The 23532-nt window shown below is 36.7% G+C and overlaps 3 protein-coding genes across 6 annotated transcripts; 2 read left to right on the top strand and 1 right to left on the bottom strand.

Annotated features, from left to right (window-relative positions):
• Positions 1 to 6: 6 nt before the first annotated feature.
• LOC121306705 (protein transport protein Sec16A-like) lies at positions 7 to 8655 on the top strand. Of its 4 annotated transcripts, XM_041238577.1 has the most exons (13): positions 7 to 183; positions 589 to 683; positions 997 to 1044; positions 1509 to 1670; positions 2207 to 2287; positions 2867 to 2923; positions 3081 to 3201; positions 3483 to 3623; positions 3758 to 3834; positions 4103 to 4174; positions 5098 to 5157; positions 6563 to 6640; positions 7121 to 8655. In XM_041238577.1, the coding sequence occupies exons 1-13, from the start codon at positions 21 to 23 to the stop codon at positions 7187 to 7189; spliced, it is 1224 nt and encodes a 407-aa protein (XP_041094511.1). In that variant the 5' UTR covers positions 7 to 20; the 3' UTR covers positions 7190 to 8655. The 4 variants fall into 4 exon arrangements, with proteins under 4 accessions (XP_041094511.1, XP_041094512.1, XP_041094513.1 ...); XM_041238578.1 differs by lacking the exon at positions 997 to 1044; XM_041238579.1 differs by lacking the exon at positions 5098 to 5157.
• A 518-nt stretch (positions 8656 to 9173) lies between these two features.
• On the top strand, positions 9174 to 21832 carry inpp5e (inositol polyphosphate-5-phosphatase E). The gene is made up of 11 exons (XM_041238547.1): positions 9174 to 9242; positions 11179 to 12386; positions 13798 to 13921; positions 14752 to 14849; positions 15237 to 15361; positions 15725 to 15844; positions 16087 to 16194; positions 17808 to 17969; positions 18220 to 18335; positions 18523 to 18659; positions 18780 to 21832. The coding sequence occupies exons 2-11, from the start codon at positions 11533 to 11535 to the stop codon at positions 18910 to 18912; spliced, it is 1977 nt and encodes a 658-aa protein (XP_041094481.1). The 5' UTR covers positions 9174 to 9242; positions 11179 to 11532; the 3' UTR covers positions 18913 to 21832.
• Positions 21833 to 21932: 100 nt separating this feature from the next.
• On the bottom strand, positions 21933 to 23517 carry LOC121306697 (mitochondrial-processing peptidase subunit alpha-like). Its single transcript, XM_041238548.1, has 3 exons — positions 23429 to 23517; positions 22941 to 23085; positions 21933 to 22694 (listed from the first exon to the last, which is right to left on the bottom strand). The coding sequence occupies exons 1-3, from the start codon at positions 23480 to 23482 to the stop codon at positions 22525 to 22527; spliced, it is 369 nt and encodes a 122-aa protein (XP_041094482.1). The 5' UTR covers positions 23483 to 23517; the 3' UTR covers positions 21933 to 22524.
• Positions 23518 to 23532: the final 15 nt, after the last annotated feature.

The following is a 23532-nucleotide window of genomic DNA, read 5'->3' as shown; positions in this document are numbered from 1 at the left end:
CTCATCCCTCTCAGGGTCCAATGCAGGGCTTTGCACCTCCAGCCATGAACCCTGACCCAGGCTTTGGTGCACCTTACCTGCCAGAACAGTCTGTTTCATACACAGGGACACCCTTGCCACCACAAGGGTCCCTCAATGAGGCACTGCCGACTGTACCAGAGCAGCAACAAAACCATCAGCCAGGTCAGTAGGAAAAGATATTAGCCTTTGTTTCGTGTATGTTCATATTACCTCTTGTTTTTTTCCCCCTATAGTGCTATATATCTGCTACATTTATTGAAGCAGTCTATTCTTCAACCAATCTATTTATATATAAAATCTACAGTTTACATTAATTATTTTAGTTCTGAACAAGCTCCTACACCTTAACAAATACTTAGTTTGGGAGTGCTGGCTAACCATGTTGGTGAATTTTCAATTAATCTAAATACATTATATTTTATTACAAACGGAAACACATTTATTCTGCATTTGGAAGAAGATGTTTAAAACCTTGGTAGAAAAGGGGCCGAGCATGTACGGTACCCATTGCTTTGCCCAGTGTAACTCCACTGGCCATGACACTTTCTCTTTCTTTTTGTTTAAAAGTGGAAAGGCGTTTAAGTTCTGCGCCGTCCTCGCCAACCAGAAATGCTTTCCCCCCGCAGGAACAGATTGATTTCTATGACCAAATGGTCCACATGGTAAGAACGGTTTTCTGAAGTCGTTCTAAAGGAATGCTTTTCATTTTAGTAGTTAAATCTAAACCTAAACAAACAAAAGCCTTTCAAATGAACTTGGTTTACTTATTGCTGCTTTAATGTTATTATTTATTTATTTTGCATTACATTTTTGTGATTGAAAGCATTACTAAATCCTGCATAAAAACTTTTGCAGTCCTTACTGTAGTTTTTTAAACAAACGATAACTATATTGCATGATTTAATTGCTGGCACTAATACATTGATCACTAATGTTGATTGCTAATTGGCTTGTAATGTGGCTTTGTCTGACTAGGCCCCAGGCAGAAGGTCCAGGCCTACTTCTCAGTCTTCGATGCACTTGGTATGAACTAGTCAAGCTGTTTTTTAATACATTTGTTGTGCTTCAATAGGAGCTTCTACTAAACAATCAGTTAACATCCAATGGGATAACCCTATTAATCTTTTTAAAGCATTGACTGTTGCTGTGTAATTGAACATCTGGCCATGTCTTTCTCTGGGAACGGATGCAACAATCCACTTCTTTCACTTCCATGACTCTTCAAGTCTTGGTAATGGACTGTGATCCAATTCTCAGTTTACCAACTGGTTCTTTACTCCAATAATTTGAAAATTTGCCCAATTGTCCCGGTTTTAGGAACTTTCATCCAGTTTTTCTCAACTGTTTCTCTTAGTCAGAGAAACAGGTTTTCCAGATTTTGTGGATTTAGCATCCTGAGTATGATTATGATGATGCTTTGAGTGTAAACAAGAAGTGAAATAGATTCCCATTCTCCGGTCACATTGCCGCTTATTTCTGTACTGTAGGGTCATGGAAGACGGTCTCGCACAACATCCGAGTCCTCCAGTCACTCAATCGGACGTGACGGAAGAAACTCTGCTGGAGTGCAGCCCAGTCCACCTCCTCCATCGATTCCAGAACAACCGGCACGCAAACCAGAAAAACCGAAGAAGGACTCGCCCAAGAAGGTGATCCAGCCTGTTACATCCTTTTGCTTAAAGGACAAGCTGGTTCAAATGTCGTTGTGCATATTTTTTCACATTGACGTTTTTATAATGTTTGTCATCGTTCTGAATGGTCCTGAGCTCTGTTTCTTCAGTGGAATAATTGTAAACATCATTACAGCTTAACAGGAAGGTGAAAACACTGTATGGAATGAAGCTACCTTTTCCTTTAAGAAATGCTTTATCATTGTTTTTTAAGTATATATTTTTCGGTGATTTAAAAGAGAAACATCACCAATTCTGTTCCTATACAAGTAACAGTAAAAAGTAGGGTAAACTCTGATCAGTATTTCTGTCGTGTGGCATATGAAAATATGATTCAAAAGTGAGTGAATTAAGAGGACAGGTTCTGAAGTGCAGATCATATTTCTCCCAGGACTTGCATCAAATGACTTGCATCAAATAAACACTTTTAGCTGCTCTGTATGCTTTTATTTTTTTTTCTGCTGTAGTGCAAACACGCTTAATGTGCTAAAGCCACTCTCTGATTCTTTAATCAGGGCGGGGGAGGAGGATGGCTCAGTTGGCTGACTCGAAAAGGAAAAAATGAGGCTCACCTACCGGACGATAAAAACAAATCGGTAAAGAGATAGAGAGACCCAGTTTAAGTGAGGGTGTTTTTAAGAGCATTTACACATGCAGTGTAGTGTGTCCTTTTTATATCGCATTTAGAGCCCTTTATCTTTGATTGCGTCCAAAGGCATGTTTTCTGAAAGCAATCAAAACAATTCAACAACTGTATGATACTATCAAGAAACAATGTGGCAGCAGCATCTGTTAACTTGCTGCTGTTAATTTCTTTTTGGAAGATTTGGGGAAAGTCAAAATTTGCTGATGTCAGATGAACAAATTGTCACCTTTTTCATTTTAGATAAGATTCAATTCTAGTATTTATCTATTTTATTTATTATACTGTAACTAGATTATCGGTGCAGTCAGCAATAGTAACAGTATATGGTGCCATTTATGACAATCAATCAATAACTTGGTGCCTGAATTAATTGGGTTAAGAAGGCATCAGTTACTTTTACAGTACTAATAAAGTAAAAGTTTGAGATAATAAAAATGTAGTTTTTAGGTGGGTGATCTTTATATAGGATACATTTCTGCACAGAGTATACATGTAACTGCATTCCTAATTGCATTGTTTCACATTTCAGATTGTCTGGGATGAGAAGAAACAGCGCTGGGTTAATCAAGACGAACCTGAAGAGGAGGTAGGATTCAGATTCTTATTTGATTTACAGAATGTAGAAATCTGATTTTTGCTTACCTTATTTCACTGTATTTTGGTTCTAATGTAGCTCTGTATGTAAAACCGTTTTGTGATCATAAAACTTATATAGGGTGCCATTACCTACTGTTTCCTTACAGGGCAAACCACTTCCACCACCTCCCCCTGGTTTCCCAAAGATGGGTCCACAGATGGCACAAATGGGGCCTGGAAGGCCACCTGGCAGTGGTCCCCAAGTTAACATGTTTTCAAGGAAAGCTGGTAAGTTTCTGAAAACTCTGCTGTTAAATATGGGTGTGCCATCTGGATTAGAATAGTGCAGACTATAGTAAACAAACTTGTACATTTCTGTTGGCATGCAGTTGTTACAACTGGACAAATCTTTCATTACGTGGGCATGGTTGGGGAAATGTAGGAAATTTGCCTGTAGTGTTTTACCTTCTCCACATGACTAGAAGACTTCAGTTTCCGTTGCCTTTTTTAATCTCAGTGTTGCCCTGTTCTAGCTGTTCTTTACTCAGCTGGTATTCTCATTCCATCAGGTGCAAGAGGTCGATACGTTGACATTCTCAACCCTGGAGGAATAGGTACCAAGCCTCGTTGTCCTACCCCTGCCCCAGCAGCTTTGTTTGCACCTCTGGCACCAATGCCCATCCCTGCAAACCTCTTCGTACCCAGTGCAGGTGTGTGTTCTGAACACAGCATGCTCTAAAGAGCAGATATAAGCAACAAGAGCTTGACAATGACAAGGATCTCTTGACATCTGATTTTTTTTTCATGCCACTTGGTAACATGACATCATCCTATTTTATTTCAGCTGATGGTGGACAGCCTATGGAAGGCAGCACTGCTGAAGCGGAACCCAACACAGAACAGAGTAACATGGACACACAGGTACGACTCTGATCTGCCGTACTGTTTGCCTGCAAACACATTCCATTAAAGGGGATTTGTGGCTGAGCTGTTAAGCTATTCGAGCAAGTCTCAAGTAGCATAAAAAACATTATTTTGAATTGCTGTTATATATGTTCTACAGCCTTCACCTATAAAGAATACAAATAATTATAAACATGTGAAACTATCCTTTAACACTTACAATTATCATTACATAAAGCAGAATAAGTAAGTTCAGATGAAGTTAACAATGGTACCTTTTTTTCAGTTTCTTAACCCAGCAGCTTGCCCTCCTGGCTCTGAAGCACCTGTGAATACAGAGGGGTCACAGTCTGGGGAGGTATGGATCATTGCTGATACAAATACAGTAATACAAAGGTCTTCAATTTAGAGTTCAGATGAACATTATCCTGAGCTGTTTAATGCAAAAACTGCATATGCACACAAAAACGTACTGTTTGCACCAGAATGATCTGCAATTCATAAATTCGATTTACTGTCATTAATTTCGCTAGCATGATGTTACAAATATGCTCACAGTCTTTTTACATAATTTGCCCATTCTAATTTCCACATGCCGCACATGGAATATGATGGGCTTTGTTCAGTGTAATTTCATTTTTTTTTTTTTTTTATTGTTTTAAATATAAATTCATGACATTGTTTAACTGTTAAGGAAAAATAAGTGGATTTGTACATTGAGACAAACACTTTAAACTTGGCTATTCCAACTTTATAAGGAGTGAAAATGTCAATTTATCAAGTTTATGTACAGAAAAATCATTCTTACTTTTAATCTAGCACTTCTGTTGTACTCTGTGTTGGAAGCTTGTGTCTTAAAATAAATGATGAGATCTGCCTGTTTGCTTTGGTGTGAGTGTGTGAACTGGTAATCGGTTTGTAAAGATTGTGATTTGTGATCTGTGCCTTAATCATAGGAGCATGGGAAATTTCCTGAAGTTTTAAGTGCCAGGATAAAGAAACTCTTATTTTGTGTAATGAAGGAAGGACACTGTATTTTATAATCTGGTGGTTTTAGTAAACTAATGTTAGAATCAATGCAAAAACTGTACGTAGTTTATTCTACTTGGAGCTGCTTTATTTCATGTTGTCCCTTTTTGTGTTAGACTCCTGGCATTTAAAAATGAAGTCTGAAATGATGCTTTCATGAGGTTTTCCTTGGATTGGAGGCTTTGAGCCGTGACATGCATGTTTGATTGGTTCATCTGGTATTTTTTTGTATTTATTTTTGCTGTTTTGTAGCTCTCACGTTCTAGCTCAATGAGTTCATTATCACGTGAGGTGAGCCAGCATTTCAAACAGGTACATGCAGCTGGCAGTTCACTATTGCACGCCAAACTCCTTTTTTTAATTTATTATTATAACCTTTGCACATTTACTTGTCACAGATTTCACAGTCTCTGCCTTTAGCATTGCATACTTCACTAATACACAAGCAACATTTCTTAACGTAGTGCTTTGTTAAGTTTAAACCAAACATTTCATGATGCACTGTGCTTCAGATTTAGTTTAGTTAAGTAGCATTGCAGTCAGGCAAGCTGCAGTAGCGAGGCTACTATTTTACTGGTGATCTATATTTTTAAAGTACCAGTGTATGGAAAAACATTTGAATTGCTTCATAAATAGTCCCAAGTGTTTGTTTTAGCAGAATTCATACGTCTTTACATCGAGCTGGGGCGAACATGTATTTCGTGTTCTGATATTCAGATGATTACAGCAGAGAAATATCTTGCAAAACAGTTCCGTACAAAAGATTTTTTTGCGATTTTGTTAATGCATGGTGTATTAAACCTGACAGTCTTACTTTGGTTTCCTATTGTCAAAAAGCTATGCTTGATGCTTCCAGCGAACGTGGATGTGGATGGATCTCAGTGTTTGTTTGAATACTTGTCCCAGCACGAGAAGTACAGAAGCCACTTTGTAAAACAATCCCCTCTCTTTATGAAGCATGTATGATCTCTGGATTAATCTCATAGTGTAATGCTCAGATTTGACATGACGATGTATGCTGAAGGCAAGGGTTTGTCACTGTCCTTTTCACTGTGTTGTAAACGCAACCTTTTATTGCACTGAGTGCATGCTATTAACAGCAGTGTAATACCTCCTCTGCAGTGCATGCTGTGCCATTGTCTTGGGAGTTCAAACTGGTTCAGAAGAGAGTAAACCATTTTTCATACACACAGTCTCATTTTGGTCTTTCTAGTAGATTGCTTTTAATACTGTTTTAAAAGGTTAAAATTCAGCAAAGTGCTGACAGGGTTGATCTCCCTTCAGAGCTCCAGTTTTGTTATCTCCTACAAGTGAGGTAATCTGTCTACTAGCACTAGCTACATTACCGGGGTGGAAATAAGACTCCCTATTGCATAGCAGTTTCATCCATTCCAGGTTTTAGAACAAGCTTGATTAGCCACAGTGTATAGGTAACAAGCTCAGGTGCGTCTTATTAAACTCTTAGTATAACCAGGAATGGATCAAACTGCTATGCAATGGGAGTCTTATTTCCATCCCTGCATTACTACAGTTATTCCATGGATCACAGAGGTAACCAAAAAACCTAAAACACTTTCAAGACGCCTTGGCTTATCTGTTTGTGGAAGTCATGCATCTCATGGGTGTAACACAGGATTCCATTTTCCATGGGACAAATATATTCTTTTATAAGTTCCTTGTTGAAGCGATGTTGACTTATTTCTGATGCTTTTTTCAGGCTTCTAACCAGCCCCCTGCTCATGGAGGTCTACCTGCAGGAGGTGTCACTTTCTATAACCCCTCTCAGTTTACACAGGTAAGTGAGGCTTAAAGAATTAAAAGCACTTCATACCCCAGAAAACTTTGGGCTCTGACCTAATATGTCAGCAGTATCACTGTAGTGATAAGTGTATATTCTTTATGAAGATGATAGAAAGTTATGCATGAGGTTTATAGTTGATACACCTATAGCAGTGCTTAAAAGGTGCTTGGTAGTAAACTACATTTAATCACAAGCTTTGAACAATCCACTTCAGTTTTTATTGTTTGTGTTTGTCCAGTTTTATTTAACCTGTAAGAGAAAAAAGAAAATCATCTGCGTATATGTGGGCTCTGAATCAGAAATAAAAACACAAAACATGTACCGATATTCAAATAATGTGGTACTCGTAAATTGACAACGACAGACAAAAATATTACAAAATCTGGCTCGCATTTCTGTAAGTGATACAAACATTTGTACAATATGTATTTTAATAATTTGGCGTTTTTTATTATCTTTATTCGTGCATTTCAGCCAGAAGGACCATCGGCTGGCACAAGAGCGGGGAGATTCAGCCAGAGAAAATACCCAGCCGTGAAGTAACATCTGCCAGCCTGACCCGTCTACCCTTTCAAGAAAATAATGAATTCCCACATACAGTCAATAATTCATTGTGACATTAACTATTACAGGAATGCAAATTAAGAAAGAAAACAAGATCAAGATACTTATCCACAGTAGTTTTCTAAAGTTTAATATTGTCTTAATTTCAGTATTTAACTGTTTACTATAACTGCCCAATTGGGTCCATCAGAATAATTGTGAATGTCACAATGCTTTATTGATCTGCATATTCAAAATGTTATCAGCATTTGTCACACACTTAAAAAGCAAACTTGCTCAGAATATTGAACAAGATTATTCAGGAGCCAGTAGTTTTACCATCACAGACAATTAGTAAAGCAAAAATGACATGTTTTAATTTATTGAATGCTTTTTATTTAAATATTGGTGAAAAACAAACTTGTTACCATTGAGCACAAGGACCATGGCCCTTGTATACCATTCCTCAATACACAAGTCAGGACCCTGCTTAAATCCTTCTAAGAACTTTTTTTTTTAATTTGAATAAATGAATCACCTGTTTTTATCCTATATGTATGTAGTTGACTTTGATTCTAGAAGGCTGCTGTCAAAACAAATTATATAGCCTGTCTGTATAACAGGCAAAGCTTAAAAATCTGGAAGGGTGGATTGTGTGAATTTTTTTTTAAAGTGCAATATTATATATGCTTTCTCTTAACTGATCTTGTCATTAAGAGGGGGAAACGGCTTGACAGAAATGTGAAAGTGGTTGTTTACCCATTATGAGTGTTGGAATGTGATTTGTAATTACCTGCCATGTGTAGTAATTGTTATAATTAACCAAGATCTTCATTTATCTGCTCTAATGTTTTAACCATACTAAAATAAAGAGGAAGACCAGAACCACGGAAAACCAGCGTTACTTTGGCAGAAGGTGTCCGAATTCAACATCATTGGAATTCCGTTTTATTGTCGTACATCTTTTCAAATATGTGTATATCAGAATCAAATCGTATTTATGATATGTGATCAAAAGAGGTGAAAAGCTTATTAATTAATGAATTAATCTAACTTAACATGACTAGGACAAACTGTAGTGTATGAAAATTCTGATCCTCAGTTGTACTTTTTTCAACATAGTACCCAAGGTTTTCAAAGCATCTACCAGTACAGAATGAAGTACAACAGTTCATTTATGGAATGTTATTGGAGGGGGAGGTAAAAAAGAGGTTTTGGTCTAATCTTTTTTTAGTGGATTGTCAACGTGATTTTTTTTCCCCCCTGTCATTCTAAATGTATCTGAATCTTTGCTTTCATGTAGTTCATGAATCTGTATCTCCATGTAGACTGCTGAATGCTTTTAACTCAGAAAGCTTCCTTTTGTTTAAGGGAGCTCTTATTTTTCCTAAAAGTGTTTGAATTGACACTGTAAGATTCGTAACAAAATAATAAATAAATATTTTGCGCTCTGGAGCACTTTCAAATGATACTTTGTGTTTATTTTTTTTAATGAATTTAAAGAAGTCTTGCTTGTCCTTTGTCTTTCTCTGTTACCCCTACTATATATTTAAATCTTTCTATCGTTGTCACTCTTTTGCCAAGTGTTAATCAGTGCATTAGCTCTATCTGCTTGTTCTAGCTTTACGTTTAGAGTGTTTGAAGTGAGATCACAGGGCTTCGTGATCTAAGTGAACTACTTTAGTATTTGCAGAACAGCAGACTGCCCATTGAGCAGTTCCTGAAGTCAAGGGAGTGCCCTGCTTGTCCTGTCCTGGACATGGAAATTGAAGGTTGCTGCATGGATACAGTACATGTAAAAATGGAGCAACATGTCGCCAGTATAAATGCTACACATTCTATACAGTAATAGTACAGTACTTAATACTTTGGATTTAGTCAACACGGCTGTTCCTTGCTTCCTCCACCCAGAAGGAGGCGCTCTAATAGTTTCGCAAAGGGGGGTAGTAGTAGCCCCGCCTCTTTTTGCCTCGCTTGTTGGTAAGAAAGCTGTGTCTGTTGCTAAGGAAGCAGGCAGTGATGGAGGTTCTGCAGTCGCGAAAGGGAAATTAAGGTACTTGACATTGTTTAAGGGTTTTAGTTTTTTTTTTTTGTTTTTTTTTTATAACATTTAAACGGAATAGTTTACAACTAAATACACTACAAATTGTGTTATTGCAGTAAGAGTTGTCAGTTACATTTTCATTTACGATGACACGTTCAAAACACATTGTATACATTGTCTGTTTACGCAACATATACTGGCTGAGATGGTAAACAAGCAGTCATGTTCTGTTATTATTAAATAAGTAAGCATACGACTTTGTTATTGTGGACTTTATTTTACATAACGTCATTTTGTCAATAGTCAGTACCGCGCTGTTTCCATCTAGTCCAGTACAAGTAGTCAATACTGTAGTAACACGAAATGACAAAAATATTCAAATATCTTACAGGTTCATATTACCATTGTTATTTTCTTTTTTTCCCGATCTCATCAACATGCTGACAATTAAAAAAGTCGGTGTGTGTTTATTTTATTTGCTACATGAATACTATTGATTTACCATTTTGATTCTAGTAAAAATGAATGTATAGTTTAAAGTGGTGTGACTCGGTGGGGCCTGTTATTTATTACCTAGTGTAGTCAAATGTAAAGTTGCTGTATGTAAGTTGTAAAATAACGCTGAATAATGCTCTTATAGAATTGAATTAGGGTAATGTTGAAGCAGCCGACATGTAACACGTTCTTACTGTGAACAATTACAACGCAGTAAGAAACAACACTTGTGCTTGTTTTTTTTTTTTTGTTTTTTTTTAACCCCACTGTTTAGAAATTCGTATTTGCACAGATTAGTCCTGCTGGCATTAAATCCTTCTCTGACAATCAGCACACCACTTTTGGTAAAAGAACCACAAAGTACTATAACAGAAAGCCTTATTCAAAAGTGATCACCAGTTAGTTGATGACTGCAAAGTAGAATATAGGCAATGCAGGACATATTTTATGAAATGGTCATAGACATTCCTCATAGGGAATTAAGTGTATGCTCATCCTGCATTGACAGTCTCTAGTTTAACACCGTTGTTGTTGTTTGGTTGCATAGAGGGTGTTTATTTACTGTGTAAGAAGGCACAGCAAACAAAGGAATACTTGGATGAATGCCCAGAACACAACAAAAGGCCAGCACTTTCTTCATTTTAGTGGCTGCATGGCCCAAGTTGAAGTGCCAGATGTTTATTAGAAATATATATCAGTATTTCTTAAGATTATTTTCATTAAAGTTAACAGATAGTTTGTCTTGTTTGTAAGCATTGCAACCTGTATGAGTAAAGATGATCTGCAAAGTGTAATATAACAAGTTATTGCCTTGATCAGTTTCAGTGTTGGAACCGTAATTTATTTTTCAAATTCACCATCCATTAGTTTTTCGTCATTTTCGTTAGGTTATTGCTGTTTAGCAGAGAATGTGTCAACGCTATGTATTTCCAGAATATGCTTTACCTAAAGAACCATCCTCTAAAGTTTGATAACACTTGATTGGCTGGGTTGTAAAGGCTCTATTTTGGAAATCACTCATCTGATATAAACTATGTATATATGTGTTTGTTGTGATAAGCTTTTCTGCAGTGCTGTTTATGTAAGTTGCAGTTGACCTACTTTTTCATGCTACTGTTATCTGTGTTTTTATTCACCAACGATGTAAACATGATTTAGTTCGATCATTTGTTTAACTAAACATTTAGTATTGCTGATTTCAGTGACAGGCATTTGGTTTAGTGTGTCTTGCAGACCCTTCCAGAGTGAGCATTAGTAACATTCGCAAGTAAAATAAATACAAGCTGTTTAGCAGGAATGCACAATCCAGGCCCTCTGGACCTCCTGGTTTTTGTTCCACCAAATTACTTAATTGAGCAGATTTGACCTACTTTAGGTCTTAATCAGGTAATTATTTAACAATGCCTATAAAACGTGGAAATATTATTCTTTATAATTTTCTGTTTTGCAGGTGTGTAGCAGCAGCAGGCAATGAAACGACCACATTTGGAAATTTGGGACTTGGATGGGTACACAGATAAATGGTGTTTTGTGGGAGAACTTCTTTCTTCCAGCAGTTATCTTCATGAATTGCAAATGTTAGCACAGCCATTGAGTAAAAGTAATATATGTTTAACACTGGACTCCCTGGACTATTAATCATGCAGTGCCCTTCCTAGACGTCCTCAGGTGTTAAAGAGCCACTCTTAATTGAATCCAATAGAAAATGTTTTTTGCGTGCTAAAATCTTCTTGTGAAATGGCCATTCAAAGGATTCTGCCCTGCCTGGGCTGAATTATTCTGTCAGAAACAGACAGATGCAGATATGATAATGAACTATCAGAATGATGTTCCACTTCAGCCTTGCACAGGTGCTGTTTCTTCAGTAAAAACCAAAGCAGTAAAGAAGCCAGAGGGTTTGGAAGCTAATGACAAGAGGAATACAGAGCATGTGGGAAAGGGCTCAGAAGAATATGGTTGTGGAAGGTTTCTGAATGACACTTTGCTGTTTCCACCGGATGAGTTGGGCCAAGGAGCACAGGTGTTGGATAATGCTTTACTACCAAGACCACCCCTTCTGCCCAAACCTCCTGGGCATCCTACATTGGAAAGGGGCTTCTCCCAAGAAGAAAAGATGGGAAGACGCAGGTTCAGAACAAGCCAGGAGAGTCTGGATGAACTAGGAGGAATCGGATCTTCTTCTGTGAACTCCCTTCAAGACGATCTGGTTGGTCGCCCGGTTTTGAACAGCACTTTCAAATTTCTAGATGGACGGGTTTCCTCAAGTAGCCTTGACAGCAACACCTCAAGAGACTTCCAGGTCTCTCCTTGTCTTGGAAATGGTGGCAGTAGCCATTCAGACCCTGGGAAATGGAGCTCCAGTCAGAATTCTGAACAAATAAAACCTTCAAAAACAAAACTTTCTCCTCTTCAGCCTGCAGGACGTCTGCCTGCTATGGAACTCAACATGGCATCGCCTGCATTAAGGACAGCTAATAGGATAGACCAGGATTGTATGGATTATGGAGTGATCCCTAAGAGTGTGTTTGGGAGACAGCGCAGCAACCTTACTGATAGCAGGCTGCTGGACAGTATGGTGTCAGATACCTGTTCCACTAACTCCATGAAGTCTACACTTAGTGTACTCAGTCCAATTCGATCCAAGGATGTAAGAAATAGGTAAGGCTTGTTTCTGCTCTAAATCCATTTGCTCAACATATATACAATTGTCAACCAGTAGGTCTATAAATGTATGTGGCAGGTGCTGTATGTGCTTGTTAGTTCAGCAAATTGTCAGGATACAATGTGATGTTGCAACTATATGCTATATGTTAGATAATCTTATTGCTGTATCTCACTCAAAGCTTTGCAAATCAAATGAAATCAGATTAACCCTGCTAACTTCCATCTTTCATCTCTTAAAAACACCTTTTGAATAACTTGCCGTAACCATTAGACTTTGGAAAGTTTTAAAATAAATTGTAGCAGTTATTATTGATGATGGAAGTAGCCCATAAATATGGTGTATTTCTTTCAGTACATTTTGAGCTAAATACCACTTTCAGAGTAGAGCAGCGGCAGTTCCTAAAATGCTGTTTTATATTTACAATATTCTCCAAAACATTTTGAAAATGAACTAGAAAAAGCTACGAGGACCAGACTTTGTGATACCAACGTGGCAAATCTTAATTTTAGAAAAGTAGCTTTAGCTTTTAATACCTGGCTTGAGTGTTGTCAGGATTAGAAAGGCTGTCATCTCATTAGGTTGAGGGTGATTGAGGCTGTTTGTTCAACAGCTGGCAGTCTTTCTAATTCCATTGAAAGAGGTCACTGGGGAATAAAGGTGGATCCACCGTCCTCAGGTAAATGTGAGCAGGCCTTACAAGAGCCAAATAGTTATTTTAATGCAAATAAATGTACAGAGTATAATCTTTTATTATAGGAAAAAATATTTTAAACAGTTGATTTTAATGCTGTCTTGTATGTAAATCATAATGTATGTTTTAGCATAGCCTAGAGTGTACTGGAATTTAGGTGATCTTTTGTCTATGAGTCCACAAATTGACCCAACAAGATTGTAAAATAAGTAAAAACACTGTTGCAGATAATTGTAAAACAAATAATAATAATAATAATAAGAAGAAGAAGAAGAAGAAGAAGAAGAAGAAGAAGAATAGCTACTCTAATTTTAAAAATAATTATGAAACAAAGGTGGTGTGTGGAGGGATTATTTATTTTTACTGCCTTACACAAAACATTGAGAAACTAATGATAACATTTTAACATGCCTCTGTAATTCCAATGTAATTAACACATGATTTCCTACTGATTTTCAAATGAAATTCCTATTGAATTCAAAAGTCACAAGCATGAGTTTGTGACATACTTTTCATGACTTCATAACATTTCCCTTAATACACATGAAATAACCATGAACAGACACTCATTTTAAAGCGTTACCCTTTACAGTATGTGTGTTGCATTTTAAAGCAGTACACTGCAATGCGTTTATGTGGTGTGTCTGTTGAGTCATTTGTTTTTGAATGTTGCTTTGTTCTTGTATATTTTTGAAAATATTTCCACAACACAGGAGTTTTCTGGAGGGCAGTCTTCTAGGCCATGGTGCGTTACTAGGAGCAGAAGAGCTGGATCGATATTTCCCTGAGAGGAGTATAGGGATTTACATTGCTACGTGGAACATGCAAGGACAAAAGGTGGGTTGGAAACTCCATTTGAACAAGCGTGTACACAGTCTTGATAGCAAACCCGTGTTTCATTCTTGGACGCTGCTTTTTTAAAATTTAATTCCCAAGAAATAATGTGTTCTATAATCGTCCTTTAAGGAAATACAAGTTTCAAGAAGAGTGGGCTGAACACTAAGATGAGTTAGTTTACATAGATTTAAAAGGCCATAAGTCTGGCACTTTAGGTAGCTAAACTACATTTAAGTTATAAATTCGTCCTAGTTTTAAAATGAATATCTCCACCTGAAAGCATAACACTTAACACAAACAATACTGTTGTCAACAAAAAAATGGATAATAATGTTAGGACTACAAGATGTCTAGTCAATGGTTAAAACAGAGTTGTATACAGCTATTGCCAAAAGTTTTGCATCACCCTATAGAATTAACTCATTTTGCTTCATAGTCGAATGAAACCTGCTGAATAATGTTAACATATTAAATTACACACCGCTTTGTAGTTTTCCCATATATTTAGAAAAGCTGACCTCATTTGAAATTTAACATGAAATAGTGTACTACTATTACGGCTTCAGGTAGACTTTTGCAGCTAGATTACATGATGTTAAATAAAATATGTAAATTATTTTTTTTTTTTTTTTTTTTTAATTATGTCTCAGTCCTAAATTTCTAGGTGATACAGAACACTTGGCCCTAGCTGTCGGGCATGTCATATAATTCAGTTAATATATGGACAGTATTACCAGAAAGCAGACAAAGACAAAATGCAAGAAATATCAAGAATCCTCTTCAAAGCCACTCTGTCACTTTAACAGTTTCCTTTTGAAATTGATTTTTAGGAACTTCCTCATAACTTGGATGATCTTCTGTTACCTCCTGATGCTGACTTTGCACAAGACATTTACATTGTTGGAGTTCAGGAAGGCTGTCCGGACAGGTGTGTTAATAACTAAATCTGATTAATGAAATGACTTTAGAACGGAATGAGAAAAAAATACTCAAACTAAATGATCATTCACTTAAGCACATGCAAACAAGTCGTGTGGATCACTGTTGTGTTAAAATTGTTCGAATAAACCAGTTCTCACAGAAGCAATTGCAGAGGAACATACTGAAATCTTTAAAATATTGGTGAAAGTCTGAAAAAAATCTATTTAAATTGCATATTGTTTAAGTTTATTATGTAGCCTGTAGCAAGCAGGTAGCTTTTCTTGAACAGCATTTCACTTTGTGTTGCTTTTACGAATATGTGCTTATTCTTTGTGCTGTTTGGAGCAATTGCTTGCTAGAAGTACAGTAATAAGTGCATGTTCTGATTTCCCAGGAGAGAGTGGGAAATGCGCTTACAAGAGATCTTGGGTCCTTACTACGTCATGCTGTGTGGAGTCGCTCATGGGGTTCTTTACCTGTCTGTGTTCATTAGGAGAGATCTCATTTGGTTTTGTTCAGGTAGGTACTGGTGAGTGCTGACACTCTCCCTTTCAGATGTAAGCTAGAATCTATGATACATGTTTGCACAATTGGCTGTTTTCTTACCTGGACAAAAGGTATATAATGTAACACCTCAGATTATAGAGGCAATGGTTTTTGGTGTTATGTTTAATTAAAATAATTATGTTTAATTGTGATGATTTTCTTGCTTTAGAGAAAAAAAACCTTTTGTGATTTAATTTAACCTTTTCTTATGGAATACTGGACACTTATTTCCATCAAATATGGCAGTCTCTAAGGATTGCCTTGTCATGCATTCTGCTGTGTGTACGTTATTTCTGTGTGCTGTATTTTAGCTGAGCGGTACTTTGTTTCTTGCAGAGGTTGAACATACAACAGTTACAACCCGAATCGTATCCCAGATCAAGACTAAAGGAGCTGTTGGTGTTGGCTTTACATTCTTTGGTACATCATTCCTCTTCATCAACTCCCACTTCACATGTAAGTTCACAGGCTCTCAGAGAGCGTGCATGCTGACTGCACCTAATTTTTACCTAATTTCTTTACAAGACAACCTCAAAATTAATTTTAAAGCAGACCAACCAACTTGAAAGTGATTAATTATAGAATTTGATGTAGAACATTTACTAGCGCTGGGATGAATATTGAAACAGCTTGAAAATGTATTTATTAAAAAAAAAAAAAAAAAAAAAAAAGATAATATAAACATGCTTGTATTTCAGCTGGAAAAACAAAGGTATATGAAAGGATTCTGGATTATAACAAGATCGTTGAAGCCTTAACACTTCCCAAGATCCTGCCGGACACAAACCCTTATCGATCAAACTCTTGTGAGTTTTTTGCTTGTTAGTCTTTGCTGTTTTAATAATACAATTCTGACAAAAACCGACCATCCTGTTGTAATATAAAAAGCAAAAGCAGTGCTCCCCATGACCAGGTGGCCTGTGTGAATGGAAATTGAACCAGAAAGCTGCAGATTGCATTTCTCGTGAAAACACAGGATCAACACAGCAGCTCTTGAGCCTCTATTTAAAAGTTTTAGACAGCTAAAAGTAAACAAACCAGATTATGCACATGCATGCATAGTGATCTCTATGGAAGGCCATCTGGGTAAAAAATGCGATGTGCTGCTTTAGAGCGAGTCAGATCTCATGGGACAGAATACAGGCAAGCACGTCATTCTGAAATGCCTCCCTGTAAAGACTGCCCAACTTTCTGGAAATGTTGTCTAGTGATTTTTATATATTATATATTTTTTGTTGCGAATTTCTGTTATGTGGAATGTAATAAACAAGAACCAAAATGGTGAGTTTTTCCTCTTCATTTTACAACGCCGTTTCCACGTTTTGTTTGAAGTCTTTAAAGTCAGTTTTCGTTTGCTTGTTCAGCTACAAAAAGGCACAAGTAAACCTCATGTTATTACTTTATGAAAACATGTCGATGGCCGCTGTTTACTGTGAAGAAACAGCAATGGCAAGGAATGAAAAATAAAGTGTTTGTCAACTTTATGTACTATTTTTTTCAGGAATAAACAAAATAAAGTTTAACTTGAACTGTTATGCCGCATCCTACTCTTGGGATATTCTTCTACTTTAACGTGTTACATATTGTAACGTCTTGCTGTAAAATAAAGACACACACAGGGGCCACGCCCCCTTGCTGCTATGCTGTCTCTGCCTGAGTTCTGAGCAGTATAGTGGCTTTTATTACTTTTTGAAAACAAATATCCGAACAAATATTTAAATTATGAACAAATATCCGAACATGGAAATCCTGTGTTCGTTCCAGCACTAATATAATCAGTCGTCTCTGTGACAGGAACACCTCCTAAGAGAACACTTTGGCTTAGTGAACAACCTTGTTGTGAAACTGAATTTTCCCATTGTAATTGCTCCGTCTGCAGGAACAGGAACGTCACTTAAAATAACACCTTTTTGGCGCCGCTAGCGATTCATTGCTAGCCGATTCAAAACTGATGCAGTTTTGTAACCTGATCATTATTAAATTCAAATGTTTTATTCAATCTTTTCAAACTGACTTGTCATTGCGAGAGTAATCTAGAGTGTACGGTACTATGTTAATAACCGTTGTGTTCAAATTCATTCTCATATTCATAATTACTGTTAGAGCTGCTGCTGGATTTTTACCATATGAAGGGTGTTCTGTTAATTTAGTTTGTCAGTTAGTTTATTAGGGTTAGTTTGTTAATGTATTATTATTATAGTTTATTAACATAGGCTTGCCTGTTGTTTTTCTACTAGTTATTCTGTTAATTTCATATGTTGATGCATGATGCATAAGTAATAAATAGGTTTGTATTTGATTCATACCGTGATTGGCCTTGGCATTCAACTCAGTAGTCAACTCTACTGTGTGTGTGTGTGTGTGTGTGTGTGTGTGTGTGTATATATATATATATATATAATTGTTTTTATATCCCTAGCTGATGTCACTACGCGATTCGATGAGGTGTTCTGGTTTGGAGATTTTAATTTCCGCTTGAGTCTGGACCGCCTTGGAGTGGATCAAATTTTGAAGCAGGACTTCAGCTCGGACATGAACAGACTACTACAGTATGATCAGCTTTCCAAGGAAATGAAAGATGGTATGTAACCAAACCGCACTGTTCGTTTATAAGGATGTTCAAGGGATTGTAATCCAAATAATATCACAAACCTTGAACAGCTGTGTTGTGGTTCGCTGAACAGGGTTTGGAAACGTTTTATTTATAGCCTCAATGTGTAGTAGTGTCAAGCATATTTCGTGGGAGGTCATTTTTGTCCCCTCAGATTTTTGACCTATCGCACGAGTAACAGGAAGTCACTACACATAACCATGCCATTTATTTCCTGCAGGCTCTATTTTTCAAGGGTTCAAAGAGGCTCCTATACAGTTTCCCCCAACATACAAATTTGATGTTGGATATGACACCTATGACACCACCACAAAGCAAAGAACCCCTTCATATACAGTAAGGAATCTCTAATCACACTCATTATAGGCGTTGAGAAATCAGAAATTGTAATATATATTTGCCAGTTTGTAATGTTTCTCTCACACTTTCAGTATCTAGAGAAAATGCTAAAACTAAACCCCATTATATGTTTGTATTCTGGGATCACTGTTAGACATGCCATTTTTCCATCTTTCTCCTAAAGGACCGTGTGCTGTATAAAAGTCGTCACAAAGGTGACATTAAGGTTGTGAAATATACCTCCTGTTCCACTATTAAAGTGTCAGACCACAGGCCAGTGTTGGGAGTATTTCAAGTTAAAGTGAGACCTGGGAGAGACAAGTAAGTAAAAAGCGAGTTTTTGCTCCCTTTGTAGAAATGTAGTTTATAAAATAAAATGAATGCTTTATAATATGAACAGTCAGTAGCAATAATTCTTGTGTGTGTCTGTTTTCATGATAGTATTCCATTAGGGGCCGGTCAGTTTGACAGGGAGCTGTATTTGGAAGGGATCAGGAGGAGGATTACCAGGGAACTCCAAAGGAAGCAGGCACTGAAAAATCAAAAAAACAGCACGGTCTGTACCATTTCCTGACAATCAGCAACGGCAGGAGAAACTTGGACACTTCTAAACAGAACCTGAACACAAAAAAGCAGAGCCTGGTCTCTTTTTGTACAAGCTATTCAATCATGATTGATTAGCTGTTAATTAAAGTCTATACAGACAATGTGCATTGTTTTAACATTAAGCAGAGTCAAAATAAAAAAGAACAATTTGAAGGAGGAGCGCTCAGCAGTTCTTTTTCTTGTTTTGGATACATATGTAATTGACTGTGCCCTTTGCAGAACATTGTGCTTGAAATATAACGTTGACATTGAAGGTGCCTACCATAGATACCCCATTATTCCAGGATGAAAAATATTTTGTATGCTGCTGACCAGAGTAGATGACCATAGGAAATACATTACTAATCTGTAACTGATACTGTTTTATTTGCTTGGGTATTCATAAAGTTGCTTATGAGTAAAATCTAATGCTGCTTCCATAATTGTGATGAGTAATGTATATTGGCATATCATCTTCAGTATGTGCTAATGGGTTTGTTTATCCTGGTGCGTATCTAACACTCCCTAAATAATGCCACATGATTTTCATTCACAATTAGGTGATTATCGCACATTATTTAAGTAGCATGAATAGAGTATAGCAATTTCTTACAATCTAAACAGTATTATATGGTATGTGCAACTGGCCAAATTTAACTAAACATTTGTTTAAAACTTTTTTTTATTCATAAAATCGCTGTGATTGTTGAACAATCCCTTATATTATTCATTTTTCTTTTATACTTGTAGTAATGTTTTGTAGTTTGTCACTGTAATCCGCTATCAAAGTCAAGACCAAGGTGACAATCTGATCTTATTAAAATGATTATAATTTTATTGGACTGATAGATTACATTTTAAACTTTAGCAATCTGTTTGCCTTAATTCCATTTCATTACTTAATAGCCAGGAATAACATATGTGTAATACCTTTTCTATCACAAGCGAAAGCTGCTTGGAAAAAGGTATTAAGATTGTTACACTGATAAGTAATCAATATCATAATAACGGCAAGCTCAATATTTTTGTGGTGTTGGTCTAGCCTAATACACTGAAGTCTAATCTTCAAAAAGTTCTGGGCTTGCCAATAGTCTGATATTGATGCCTTATACAATGCAACAAGCATTGCATTTCAATAGAATGGCCCAATTGCCTTAACAGATTATTGTTACAGGACAATAATAAAGTGAAATACTGTAATCGATGAGAATGATTCTTAGGTTTCATCCTGGCTCTGCACTTTTTATACCTGTCCCATTTTAAGATTCATTCTTAAACATTTGCATTGTCTGAATGCTTGGTTACATGTTGAGCTTCAAAGGGGTTATCCAAGGAGGTTTCACATGGGGTAGTTTTTAACAGGTAGTGGCTTCATCGTACCTATTTATACAGTTAATCATCTTCATACATTACAACAAAAATAACTTGTGGTGCGGTTTAGGCTCTCAAAAACACCAGCAAATTGTTGTCAATTTCTTATGTATTTCACGAGCATTGTTTTTATGTTTGCTTATTAGGCAAGATGCCAAATATATCACAGTGGTACTAAGGGCTTGTGCCTGGTATCTTTTGAGACATTGGCTCAGGGGATTATTACTTTTTTGTTCATTTTATTTTTACACTTGTCATGCTGTGTTAAACTTATTTAAAAATGTCAACATTGTAAATGTAACAATCACACCTGTATACTCATCTGCAATTTATATTTTGTTCTACATAAATGCAGAATTAAATGATATGAACTTGTCTGTCTTTTTTTTTTTTTAATTCCTTACAGAATTAACAGATAATTTCCAAGAATCAGTGTTAATAATTAGTAACCCAGGGCTGCCACCACAGATCATTAAACTGCTGCAATGGCAGGTTGTTATTTAAAAATTCTGAAAGACAGGCAATATGATTGGTTTGATAAGCTTAGATTTTAAATCAAAATTAGTTATTTAAAATGATTGTCATATTTTGTATGAAAGGCAGAAAACTGCTTTTGGCAATTCATTTGGTTTATCAGTTTTTGTTAACACCAGTTGTTTTAAAACACCTAAAAATAGACCAGAAGAAATTTCAAGTAACTGGCATCCACACTTTGTAGTTCTAGCTGGGGTAAGTATGGCCATTAAAATGTTTAATTATTACATTGGAATTGAGCTATCTCATTATCTCGTTTAAGAAATGAAGTCTTTAATATGTGCAGATAAAAAAAAAATGCGTAAGTGAAAGGCTGCTTAAAAGAACATTTATGATTTATAAACACTTTCTAAAATGTCTGAATCAGTGTATTTAAATACGTTTTGCATCACAGGGGTCTAAGAAACATAACCCACAAGAGACTTTAAACAGTTTATCACTTTATACAAGCTATCATATATACATTCACAATAAACTCACTAACATTAAGACGTCATTAAAAAGGTGGTTCATTATTCAATTAAGCCCTTTCAGCCAAGAGATTTTAATCTTAATGTAAATGACCAGGGTGTGTGGTAAATACAATGAGATTCAGTTTAAGTTCTAAGTATGCAGTCAGTGGGGTAATTCAAAATGCTTCATTAATACTGCTTGGATACAAGGGTTTACAAAAGATGCTTTAAAGTTAGGGAGCAAAGACATTCAGGAAACTCCAGACCATGTTTTGCAGACGTGTAGCGGCACCGCTATGGGCACTGTGATTAAAGTCTGGTTACAAGATACAGCAGCACAAAATCTGGAAAAGTGCATTCCACATTTTTGTATCTTTCGTCATAATTTAGTCACTAGATATTCTATAGAATCTAAACTGTATATCATGAATAGTTATAAATGGAATTTACAGGTTTACAAAATGGCACTGAAACTAAGATTGGCACCCTTACAACCAGCCACCTTGGAGCTTCACTAATGTAAGCATAAGTCACTGAGGACTGTGGAAAGGGGATGCAAGTAGGGTTATAATTTTTGGGGTTAAAAAATTGGGTTATAAAAGCTACTCATTGGAGAAAAGCTTCAGTTCTTATCATAACTTTATTTTGGTGACCAATAAATAAGTAACTCTTTATAGCCACTACTGCTGAAACACAGAGAACAGCAAAGTGGTTGAGAGGAACAATACAACCTTATTTTGAACCAGGTTAGCCAGTGGAATAGACTTTTCCCTCAATCTGTTCACATGCAGCACACATGCTTGTTTAAAAGTCTACATAAATTCATTCTCTCCTTTTTAAAGATTTAAAAGGCCATAAGGCTGGCACTTTAGAGAGTTAAACTAAATCTCACATCACACTAAACACAAAAACAAAAGACCAGCTCTACAGTTAAATAAAATAATTGCCAGGGAAAAATAAAATAAAAAAATAACACATCTGTATCCTAAATAAATGCACACCTGAAACTGTCTCTGTAGTATCTGAACAATTTACTACCTGTGTGCCGTTTCTGGCGTTGCATACCAGTCATAGTCAAAGGCTTAATGTAAAACCGTTTTAGACCATTTCCTGTTGAAGACAGTAGTGGCACCGTTTAGCCCAATGTATTTACACACTATGAATCATTTCTTGGAAAGGGTTCCTTTAAGAAACTACCCACGTTTCAGTTTGTGTTGCACAATCCTGCACCATGCGGTTGTCTTCTACCGGAAGAGCCTGTATGTTCTGGGCAAACGCCCCTCTTTACTAGACAATGCCGCCTGGATATGATCATATGTGGGTAGCTCTGTAAGATCCCCCAAGGCTGCCACTGCTGGCTTGCTGCGGAGCATTTTGGCAGTCACCCTCTTGATGTCACTTGCTGTCACTTTACCTTTAAAAGAGAGACACAAAAAAAAAAGCAGAGAGTTAGCAGTTTACTGAAATATCCAAAATACAAAAAAAGGTGTAATTGTATGTTAATGCAATATCTTGTGGCGTACTTGCTAATAAAAACAGCAAAAGACAATTGTTTTATAGGAGTTTTAATAAATGGTGTCTCCAATACTTAATCCTCATTGATATAACAACCACAGGAAAGCTGTTGGGAGACAAGGGGTTCCAAAACCAAAGAACTTACTGATGAGGTCACAGAGCTCACGAGGCAGTTTCCTCTTCCCAGTGGCCAGCACCTGTCTCCCCACATCCTCGAAGATGACAGGCCGAGACTCCAGGTTCATCATCAGCATGGACTTCAGCTGCGTCTTCGCCCGCTCCAGCTCCATCTGCAAAACCAGGCAGGCTTGTACAACAAGCAGCACCAGAGACCGGCTTTCCTCTACGCTGAGCCCCTTGATTCATTACTAACCTTCATATTTTGTTTTCATTCCTAATAGTTAAACAGCTCAATGATTTTATTTTTTTTATTTCCAAAATGGGTTTACATTTTATATTCAAACCAGTGTGTTCTTAAGTATGTTAACTATGATGATCCTGTTTCCATGTGACCACCTTTAATGCAAAAGCACCAGCAATACAAAGTGTCAGCCACAATGCGCAATCCTTACAGAACACACATCACTATGGCAACACAGAACTGGCTTTTGAGCAATGGAAGCAGTGAGTTACCTCTTCAGCTGTCCTGGACATCTGTATAAATTCTCTTGTTATGATTTCCACCATTTCTCGGGCCTACAAATCAGACTTCATGTCAGTCAAAAAACAAGTAAAAC

Source organism: Polyodon spathula, chromosome 49 (assembly GCF_017654505.1).
Source record: "Polyodon spathula isolate WHYD16114869_AA chromosome 49, ASM1765450v1, whole genome shotgun sequence".
Taxonomy (NCBI): domain Eukaryota; kingdom Metazoa; phylum Chordata; class Actinopteri; order Acipenseriformes; family Polyodontidae; genus Polyodon; species Polyodon spathula.
This window is presented reverse-complemented; position numbering and strand designations above follow the sequence as displayed.

What these genes read in the sequence shown, in the direction of transcription:
- LOC121306697 (XM_041238548.1), bottom strand. Translation starts at nt 23,482, where the DNA reads ATGGTGGAAATCATAACAAGAGAATTTATACAGATGTCCAGGACAGCT. An exon ending in TGTCCAGGACAGCTGAAGAG is followed by an intron (nt 23,086 to 23,428) that starts GTAACTCACTGC and finishes CTGGTTTTGCAG; the next exon opens with ATGGAGCTGGAGCGGGCGAA. An exon ending in TGAGCTCTGTGACCTCATCA is followed by an intron (nt 22,695 to 22,940) that starts GTAAGTTCTTTG and finishes TCTCTTTTAAAG; the next exon opens with GTAAAGTGACAGCAAGTGAC.
- inpp5e (XM_041238547.1), top strand. Translation starts at nt 11,533, where the DNA reads ATGATAATGAACTATCAGAATGATGTTCCACTTCAGCCTTGCACAGGT. An exon ending in TCTCATTTGGTTTTGTTCAG is followed by an intron (nt 15,362 to 15,724) that starts GTAGGTACTGGT and finishes TGTTTCTTGCAG; the next exon opens with AGGTTGAACATACAACAGTT. An exon ending in CATCAACTCCCACTTCACAT is followed by an intron (nt 15,845 to 16,086) that starts GTAAGTTCACAG and finishes CTTGTATTTCAG; the next exon opens with CTGGAAAAACAAAGGTATAT.
- LOC121306705 (XM_041238577.1), top strand. Translation starts at nt 21, where the DNA reads ATGCAGGGCTTTGCACCTCCAGCCATGAACCCTGACCCAGGCTTTGGT. An exon ending in AGGGGTCACAGTCTGGGGAG is followed by an intron (nt 4,175 to 5,097) that starts GTATGGATCATT and finishes GCTGTTTTGTAG; the next exon opens with CTCTCACGTTCTAGCTCAAT. An exon ending in TGAGCCAGCATTTCAAACAG is followed by an intron (nt 5,158 to 6,562) that starts GTACATGCAGCT and finishes TGCTTTTTTCAG; the next exon opens with GCTTCTAACCAGCCCCCTGC.